Source organism: Balaenoptera borealis (assembly GCF_965194805.1).
Source record: "Balaenoptera borealis genome assembly, chromosome: 13".
Classification (NCBI taxonomy): Eukaryota; Metazoa; Chordata; class Mammalia; order Artiodactyla; family Balaenopteridae; genus Balaenoptera; species Balaenoptera borealis.
In genome coordinates, this window is record NC_138870.1 from 46,037,398 (window position 1) to 46,047,449 (window position 10,052).

General features: G+C 52.2%; 1 protein-coding gene across 1 annotated transcript; it reads right to left on the reverse strand.

The window, feature by feature from the left end:
- Positions 1-1,940: 1,940 nt before the first annotated feature.
- GPR84 (G protein-coupled receptor 84) lies at positions 1,941-10,052 on the reverse strand. The gene is made up of 2 exons (XM_082351014.1): positions 7,011-10,052; positions 1,941-6,320 (listed from the first exon to the last, which is right to left on the reverse strand). Exon 2 carries the CDS (start codon positions 6,310-6,312, stop codon positions 5,122-5,124), a length of 1,191 nt encoding a protein of 396 aa, XP_082207140.1. The 5' UTR covers positions 6,313-6,320; positions 7,011-10,052; the 3' UTR covers positions 1,941-5,121.

The window sequence follows — 10,052 nt, forward strand, 5'->3', positions numbered from 1 at the left end:
TGGAGCTGAGGGCTGGAGAAGTCATGTGGATCCACAGGACAGATCCTCTCTCCCTCCCTCATTTCCTGGAGGCCCAGGGGTATCGTGAACTACTGGCTGTTTTTAATTCCCAGCCAGCAGTGGGGGTGGACAGGTTGGGGGCTTAGACTCCTAGGAGATGCCCTGAGCCCTGCATTCCCAGCCTCCTTTCCCAGGGACCAAGGCTGTAGTCTGTGGGGCGGTGGAGGATTTCAAATCTTCCTCTCCCAGTGAGCGAGGGGACAAGCCAGAGAAACCTGCCTCTGAATTTCCTGGCTCCTCTCCCTTATTCCCCAGCAACTGAGTTTAGGGGGGCAGAGGGGAAACTGGCTTCTCCCCATTTCCCTCCGTCTTCTGCAGAAATGCTGTAACTGCACTCGAGGAGGGGTGATAAGAATGCCAGGATGATTGGAAAGTTCCTCCCCCATCTGCCTGCAATCCTTCCTGCTGCAAAGCTCTGCAGTCCTCTGAGGGGCTCTCCAGGATAGTCAAAGGCCCTTTCTGGTATCTGAAAGCCATTCCCCACCTCACTCAGTGCTCCTTTCTCTGGCTCAGGATGAGAGGGAACTGGTGGGTGGGGGCCTTGGGAAAGCATCCGTGCTAAAAATAGGAGCCCAGCGCTGCAGCCCCTCCATGGCCCCTTATTTATATCACCTTCCAAACCTCACTCTCAAAGAAGCATAAATATTCCTAATTCCTGAAGGCCAGCCCTGAACTCATAAATTTAACTGGGGAGGTGGGCAAGCGGGAGGAGCGAGGTGTAGGGAAGGGGAGCCTACTGAACCCTTGAGGAAGTAGGACATCTCCTGGGGGCGGTGTCTGACTTGCCCCCGGGCAGACGCCTATGGGTCTTCACTGAGAGGAGGAGGAGGCGGAGTTGTGGCTCTCCATCGTTCCTCTAGGGATTAGCCTTTTCTCACGCCCCCAAATAAAAACCAAACTTAGTTCTGTCTTCTCCATTAGTTTCCCATCCTTCTCCTTCTCTCTTTTCTTGCTATTACCTTCTAGTTCTTTCCTGCGCCCCTCTCCCCTCTCTGCGGCGCTTTTCTCTACGTGTTTGCTCCTCGAAGTCTCCCCCTTTTCAGAACCGTTGTCTGAAGAGGAAATTTCCGTCTCTTATTCGGTCTGGATAGTGAGGTTTGAAAAGAAAAGTCTCTCTCCGTGCCCGGAGCTCCCCGCTTCTGCCCATTTGTCCCCCTCATACACGCCCTTTCTTTTCAGTCTCTCCCGTCTTCTCCTCAGAGCCCCCCCCCCACCTTCTCTCCCTCAGTCTTCCTTTCCTCCTCAGCCTTCCTATTCCTCGGTCACCCCCTTCGCCCCCTCAGTTTCCCCTTCGCTCTTCAGCTCAGGATTCTCTCTCCCTCTCCAATCTCCTCTTCTCTCCCTACTCTACCCCATCCTACCCCTCAGATTCCTCAGCTCCTGTTTACCCCTTCAGACCTCCTCGTCTGCTTCAGTTCCTACCACCACCACGCCCCATTTTCCCCTCCCAATGTATGAAAGAGGAGGAGAGGGCTTGAGGAACAGGTAGAGGGAGTGCGGTTCCTTGAAGGGAGGGAGAGCAAGGGGAGAAAAAGCAGGGGATAGGAAGACGGAAGCGGTGCAGAGGGGAGGGGCAACCTCATTCCCCAGCGGCGCCCCCCTCTCTCCTCCGCCACCGAGCCATAAATCAGGGCCAAGGCATTTTGGCCAATGGCAGAGTGACTCGTAAATCGGCCTGTCAAGCTCAGCCAATGAGAGGCGGCGTTAAATCAAGTCCTGTCAGCGCTTGGCCAATGAGAGGCCCTGGGCTGACCATAAATCTGCCTGTAAGAGACAGCGAAAGAGAGAGAGAGTGTGCGGACGAGCGATAGTCGCCGGGGTGGGGGACTGGGGAGGGGGCGCGGGGAGAGCTGGCGGGAGGCAGGCGGGAGAGAACAAGCTCGGGAGAAGAAAGGCGATAACGGAGGTACAAACGATGAAGACAGCCTACAGGAGAGACGGACAGATGGAGAGAGACAAAGAGAAGCCTTGAGAGATAGCGTCAGAAAGTCCGCGATAGAGCCCGAGACTGACAGAGATAAAGAGAAAAGAGAGACAGACACTGACACCCTCAGGAGGGCCCCCGTGACTCACTTCCCCAAGACAAATGCATACACTTCCCCGAGACACGCGTGAGCTCCGCACCACGAGGGACACGCGCGCGCCGTGCACACCCGCAAAAGAGAAAAAGCCTGAGAGATAATCTTCCTCTTTTCCCTCACTCAGCGCCTATCGAGATTAGGGGTGGGGTATGGGTGTGTGGGCTGTGGAGGGTGAGAGAGGAGGGCGTTTCTTTCTCGCTATGATCTGTCCTCTCTGGTTTCAGACTCCAGGGTTTCCTTCCGTGTTCCCTGAGTCATTTTTTCCCAGCGACTGATGATTGGGAAGTCCCTCCAGAAGTCTAACCTCAATCCCTATTGCTTCTCCTTTCTACTTGCCAAAGCTTTTGAATCGCCTTCAAGGAATATGAAAAGTGAAGCCCTTCACTTTACAACCCTTCAGAGAACTCTCAACTTTCAGAATCTTAGAACGTCTGAGCAGGAAGGATTTTTAGGGATCATCTGGTCACTTGATTCTAGTTATAAAAAAAGGCTGCTGTCCTATAGTGGTTAGACATGTGGGCTGGTACTACAGTCAGACTTTCGGCCCTCAAATCATGATCATATCACTTACTAGCCCTTGGACTTCAGACAAATTGCTTACCCTATTTGTGCTTCATTTTTTTTCATTTGTAAGCAAGAGATTATAATAGACACCTTTTGGTAAATTTTGTAAGGATTACACAAAATAATATATTTACAGGGGCTTCCCTGGTGGCGCAGTGGTTGGGAATCTGCCTGCCAATGCAGGGGACACGGGTTCGAGCCCTGGTCTGGGAGGATCCCACATGCCGCGGAGCAACTAGACCCGTGAGCCACAACTACTGAGCCTGCGCGACTGGAGCCTGTGCTCCGCAACAAGAGAGGCCACGATGGTGAGAGGCCCGCGCACCGCGATGAAGAGTGGCTCCCGCTTGCCACAGCTGGAGAAAGCCCTCGCACAGAAGCGAAGACCCAACACAGCCAAAAATAAATAAATTAATTAATTTAAAAATATATATATTTACAGGATTTAGGACAGCACAAAGCACATAAGAGTGCACCCCACCCCCATCTTTGTACAGATGATAAAACCTGAGGTCCAGAATGATCCAGGGTCCTCCTCCAGTTCACTGAACTAATTATCAGAGAGCCTTGATTGGAGCCCTGGTCCCTACACTCCCAGGCTGATGTTCTTTATTGGTTCTGCCGTTCACCCCACCTGTCTGGACCCCTGCCTTAGTCACCTGAATTTGACTCAGTATAGGCTGCTGTGATTTTTGCGGGAGGAGGACACTCCGAAGCACATGTTCCTCATTAGGAGGCAGGATTCCTGGGCCCTGGAAGTGTGTTGAAAATGAAGGTATCAATATGTCCACCCTGACTATGGTTCTTTCTGCCCTTGTCTTAATCTCTCTGGACTTTGTTCTCTCAAACCATGGACTTGGGGGCAGGGAAGGGACGGCACACAGCCAGAGCGGTGTCACCATCAGCGTGACTCTCACATTCTATCCCCAGTGCCCACCCTGCTCCCCCCAGTCCAACCAGGTAGACAATAAATATCTCATGAAAAATAAGTGTCTAATTCTTCACTTTTCTTCCTAAGCTTTGGGGAAAAGGGAGGGGTGCGGATTCCTGGGTCTCCACCCCTGCTGGCCAGGAGGGTGGTGATATCTCTGGACTCCCAATCTTGCTGACACCTTCTGTCCTCAACAGGGAAGCCAGAAAGGAAACACAGAGAACCAGCGTCACCTGGTGGCCACAGGTGCTTTAAATTCGTGCATGTGCATTCGCGAGCACATGGGTGACAGGATGCCAGTTACACTGGAGGAAGGGAATGATATGCTCTCCCCTCAGCTTGGCTCCTGAGCCTTCTTTTCTTTTTTTTTTTTTAATTAATTAATTTATTATTTATTTTTGGCTGCATTGGGTCTTTGTTGCTGCGCACAGCTTTCTCTAGTTGCGGTGAGCGAGGGCTACTCTTCGTTGCGGTGCGCGGGCTTCTTATCGTGGTGGCTTCTCTTGTTGTGGAGCACAGGCTCTAGGCGCGCGAGCTTCAGTAGTTGTGGCACACGGGCTCAGTAGTTGTGGCTCGCGGGCTCTAGAGCGCAGGCTCAGTAGTTGTGGCGCACAGGCTTAGTTGCTCCACAGCATGTGGGATCTTCCCGGACCAGGGCTTGAACCCGTGTCCCCTGCACTGGAAGGTGGATTCTTAACCACTGCACCACCACGGAATCCCCCTGAGCCTTCTTAACTAGAGTCTCTGTTCGGCTTTCGTAATCCAGGACGACAAGAGCAAGTCTGGGGGAAGGGAGGGGCCAGGACCCAGGTGAATTAGCTCCAACAAGCATGACCTTGCTAGGGCAGCTAGAACACCCTTCTGCCATTGCCTCAGCTAAGCTCAGCTCCATTTCCACAGAGCGAGAAGTTCTTCCCTGTGACCATTCTCTTTGGATAGGGCAAGGGCCAGGAGGCTGGACTCACTGGAGGGGCTATCAAAGCTGGATTTCAAAACTTTTTTGAGCTGAAAAAACCTGTTTGCAGTGATGGGGGATCCTGGCAGCAGGTGGGGGCCGTTTCTGGGAAGTTAAACAAAAGGCAGGCTAATCCTCTTAAACCAACTCACATGTTTTATACCTGGAAACCCCTCAGCTGAAGGCTGTGTCCCAGACCTTCTGCTTCCTGCCCCTCCCTGCTCTGACCTAGGTCCCCCCAAACCCTCAACTATTAAGTTCCAGCTGCAAACCAACCCTGGCCTATTTCCTTCTTCCCCAAAGATCACACCTGAATGTGAAAAGGATGGATTTTGTTTATTAATAATTAATAATGCACCTTGAGCAGCCTAGGGCTGAAATGTTGAGCGAGGGATGGAGAGGCCTGGTTTGGGGGTTGGGGAGAGGTTGTCTGTGGAAATTCCCAAAGGTCTTTCATCTACTCTTATACCAGCTGGCCACCTTAGTTCTGGAGGAGACATTTCCAGATTCTGGTGACTGGGGACATAGTTCTAATGGAACCTACAAAAACTCTGGGGCCCTCGTTTTAGGAGGGCGCCATAGGCTTGGCGGAATTGGCGGTTCATGGCTGCATAGAGCACAGGGTTGATGCAACCATTTAGCCAGGTGAGGTTGGCAGCAAGCATGTGGACAACCCGGGGAGCCCGGACCTTGGCGTCCAGGATGTTGAGCAGCAGGAAAGGGATGTAGCTCAGGGAGAAGCAGAGGAACACAGCAAAACACATCCGAGTCACCTTCCCAAACTCTGACGGAGAGCCCTGAGCTCCCTGGTCTCTCTTAGTTGTCCTGGCTTTGGCAGGCTCTCCTGGAGGGCTTTTCTCTGCCATTTGCTTAGCTGCCTTGCTGTTGCTCTGGTCCCCCACTGCTGATGAGTCCCCTTCCAGGGTCTGGGTGGTGGCGGCACTGACTGGCTCAGATGAAATCCCCTCGCTGTGCCCTCCTGATGCCAGCCCACTGTCCAGCTCCTGGAAACGACTCGGCATGGCCTCATCTGTCCCAGCCACGTGGTTGGAGTGGATGCTCGCCTGGCGCAGCTTGTACTGATCCAGCGCCTGTGCTGCTCGCTTCACCTGGCGGTGGATGAGGTAATAGAAGACGCCGACACTGCTGAGCCCAACCACAAAGTAGATGCCCATGAGGATGGTGGTATGGGGCCGGCCTCGAATGCGATCAAAGCTGCAGGTGCAGACTACGGGCACCAAGACATAGATTGGCCAGAGGGGAGCAAAGCTGGCCACACCCACCGCCCAGGTGCTCACCAGTGCAAGCACGATGCCCTTGGCACTGAAAATATGGGGAAAGAGCTTCGGGTGGGCAATGAGGAGGTAGCGTCCCAGGGCGATGAGGCAGAGGGTGAGGATGGAGACAGAGTTGGACGCAAAAAGGAGGAGCCCAAAGACCCTGCAGAAGGTGGCACCAGTGCGCCAGTGCAGGTGGAGGTAGGTGTCCACAGAGAAGGGCTGGAGAAGGGTGCAGTAGAGCAGATCGGCCACTGTGAGGTTGGCGATGAGCAGGTTGAAGCGGGTACGGAGCTTGGGCTGGATGGCCAAGGCCAGCAGGGTCAGCACGTTGCCCACAGTGCCTGTCACGGTCACCACCACGCCCCAGCTAACTGCCACGTAACGATAGCCCAGCACAGACTCATGGTAGCAGGAGAAATTGGCATCAGAGGTGTTCCACATGATGGAGGCTGAAAGGGGTGGGGTAGGGGGAAGAGGAAGAGGGAGTTAGAACCTGACCTTGAACTTAGATCTTTCTCTTTTTTTTAAAAAAAAAAATTTTATTTATTTATTTATTTGGCTGCTCTGGGTCTTAGTTGAGGCACGCAGGAAACTTTGTTGTGGCGTGCGGGATCTTTAGTTGCGGTATGCAAGATTTTACTCGCAGCATGTGGGATCTAGTTCCCTGACCAGGGATTGAACCTGGGCCCACTGCATTGGGAGCATGGAGTCTTAGCCACTGGACCACCAGGGAAGTCCCTAGATCTCTTGGATAACTCTGGGCTCCTGAACACCTGAACCACTCCAGGATCTCACCAGCCTCCTGAGCCATTCCCAGGCCTCTTCATCCCAAGATCCCCAACCCCTTCCTTTCCCATTTTCAAAGATTTTCCCAAATTTTTATCTAACTTTAATTTCTGTCCACTCCAAACTCCCGGCCTTTTCAATATCCATCCAGATACTCTCAGTAACCCCAGCACCTTCCGACCTTTCTAACTCTTTCCCTGTCCCTTAAGACCACCCAGGAGTCCCCTCTCCTCTGTATTCAGGAGAATAGTCCCCTCTGTCTGTAGTCCCAGGCCTCAGTTTTTTCTGTTTTTACCACCTGGGAGATGAGGAGACAGAGAATGTAAAAGTACTCCCACCACCAAAGTACTCACCTGAGTCTCCCAGCCTTCAAATCTCTCTCTGGTGGAAGACGTCCAACTCACTCAAAGAGCAGTCCTTTCTGGTGGGCAGTCAGGCTTCAGACAGGAGGTGCTCTGCTCTCCTGTCTCCTATTATACTAGACTGGAACAACAAGAAGCTCCCCAGTTATACAACCTCAGCCACTTCCTCCCTTGCTTCCTCCCTTGCTTCTGGTCCTACTCACTTTGCTTTAGCTAGTGAAATCTGGGCTTCTCTGTTGAAATTTCCCTGCTACTTACTCCAAAGTCTTATCACTCCTTCAGTTCTCCTTCCTGAAACCCAAGCTCTGTTTCCTTCCTCTCTTTGCATGGCAGGACACCTATAAGATCATTGCCGAGAATTGTTGGGACAGGGAGGCAGAGCATCAGAGTATCTGGGCCACTTCTCAAGGGGCCAAAGGACAAGACCAAGTTCTAGGAGCAACTCTAAGCACCCCAGAAGCCTTGGGTTTGTTTTGGGAGAACACTGCCTTCCCTCTCTCCAGAACTTGGAGATGGTTCACATCTGAAAAAGGATTCAGACGAAGAAAGGTGGGAAATGAAGCATCTAGGATTCTGGCTTCCCGCCTCACAGGGGCTCAGGCTCCCAATCATTGGTTCATTCATCCATTCACTCACCAAAAACGTACTGAGTGTCTACTATGCACTGGACTCTGAGCTAGACCCTGGGGATGCTGCATGGCCTTGTGAGTAGTCTAGGGGAGGAGACAGATATGTAAATATATAAGGGCCTAATTGGTCCTCTGAAGCAGGGGTCAGCAAAGTTTGGCCTTTGGGCCAAATCTGGCCCACTATGTATTTTCATATGGGTCATGGGCCAAGAATGTTTTCTTTCATTTTAAAATGGTTACCTATGTAGGTACCTACATAATACCCTCAATTTTACCTCTTGGCCAATACAACCTGAAATATTTGCTATCTGGCCCTTTAAGAAAAAGTTTGCCGACCCTTCTGTGAAGTACATCAGAGACTTAGAGAAAAGGAGCGAACTGCCGAGGAGGGGACCAGGAAAGGGTTCACAGAGAGACACCTGAACTGGATTGGGAGTGATGAACAGGAGTTTTTTGGGCGGATAAGTAGAAGGACATTCTAGATAAAGGGAACAGGATGCACAGAGTCACAGAGGTTTAGGTAGAGGCGAACAAAGCCTGTGCAGGAGGGGGCAAGGGGGACGATCCTGGAGAGGTGAGTGGGGTCAGAATCAAGGAAGGCCTTGTGTGCCGTGCTGAGGAGTTGCGGTTATATCCTGGAGGAGATTTACACTTGGAGAGCTGTGGGTAAGGAGTGAAAGCCTGCAGGCCAGAGGGAGAGAGACCAGTAAAGAGGCACCAGTTCGGACAAGGGGGGGTGGGCAGGGCCTGAGTTAGGGCCAGGGCTGGTTTGGTGGGCGTGCCACCTGCGCGTGTAATCGCACAGGGCCTTGTGCTGAGAAGGGTCCAGTGCTTGATTTAATGCTCTGCAGTCAGCCTTGAGATCCTTTTTGAACACTTTGCTTTTTCATTTTGCACTGGGCCCCACAAATGATGTAGCCGGTCCTGGTTAGAGCAGCGGTTGTGGGAATAGAGAACAATGATCGAGATCCATAGGTCCTTAAGAGGTCAAATAGGATTTATTTAATGACTCATTAGATAAAGGGTTAGGAAGAGGGAAGACTAGGAGGACTCCCAGTTTTCCAGGTGGATGGTGGTTCTCTTAATCAATGAGATAGGGAATGTGGGAAGCATAGCAGGCTTAGGGAAGGGGGTAAATAATGAATTCAGTTTTATACCAGATTTGAAGTACCTGTGGGACATGCTAATATCTCAGCCCCTCTAACCCCGATTTCTTCCAGCCCCCCTCTCTCTCCCCACATGTGATCCAGCCCCGGCTTTTCTCATTCCACTCTCCTATTCAGCCACTCCTGCCCCTCAGACTTCTAGATCTCCAGTCTCTGTCTTTTTTTGAGCTAGATCGACCTGAAACAAAACGAAACAAAACACACACACAAAAAAACCCCCAAAACTCCTTGTTGGGTTCCGTTTCTGAGCCTACAGCAAACTCCCACCCCCAACTTCACAATTGACTAACTCAGGAGGCCCCTCTTCCCCCTCTCCTTCCTCTTTAACAGTCGTCATCCCACCTTCCCTCCCCCTTTCTTCTGCAAGACAGGGAAGTGGGTAGAGAGGTGGAAGTGAGCAAAGAAAATGCAACTCAGGAGGGGCCCGTGTAGAGGCTGGGTTCTGGTCTGGCCTTTCTTGTTGACCTTCTGCTGCCCAGCTGGACTAGAGCGAGGGGGGGTGGGTCACAGAATCACTGGCTGCTCTTGTGAGCGTGTGGTTGAGTCGAATTCTGAAGACAGAGAAGAGACCCCTTCCCCCAGCATCATGTGGGAGGCAGTGAGCGATGTGTGCCCTCTTGTCCCATAGACCATTTAGGGAACCAGATGAGAAGGCATTCTAGCATATCTGTAAATGGCACGGTCCCAGCACTTTAGTCGTGGATCCATGAAGTCTCAATGAACTTTTAAGAGACTCAAACCTGCTCATTTTGCAGATGGGGAAGTTGAGGTCTCGAGAGGGTAAGGACTAACCCCATGGTCACTGCTTATATGGGGCCGAGTAGAGCCTACAGCTCAGTTTCCCAAGTCCCTGCCCCCACTTATTCCCATGCCTTGAGTGTTGCTGGTGTGCGTTTCCCACCAGAGGTACAAAAACTTGGATTCTTCCTTTGTCTGAGACCGGGTCTAGACCTGTCTGCCTAGAATCTAGAGACATGCACTGGAGCCTAGCGGTCTCCTTTTCCATGTCGTTGGCGCCGCCTGGTGGAGTTGCGGCGAATTCTCAACAGCCATGGCTGCAATCCGAGACCTGGACTCGAAATGATTCCCCAGGGCCAAGTTGACACTTGAGCTGGGCCGGAGTAGGCGTGAGTGGGATGGGGAGCTCTGCTCACTTTGAGCAAGCCTCGGATCTTGCCTCCTCCCAGCCCCGTTTCCCCATCCCCCTCCTTCTTCTGGCCCTCTTTCCTGTGTGCCGG

Coding starts and splice junctions, on each gene's coding strand:
- GPR84 (XM_082351014.1), bottom strand. CDS start 6,312: ATGTGGAACACCTCTGATGCCAATTTCTCCTGCTACCATGAGTCTGTG.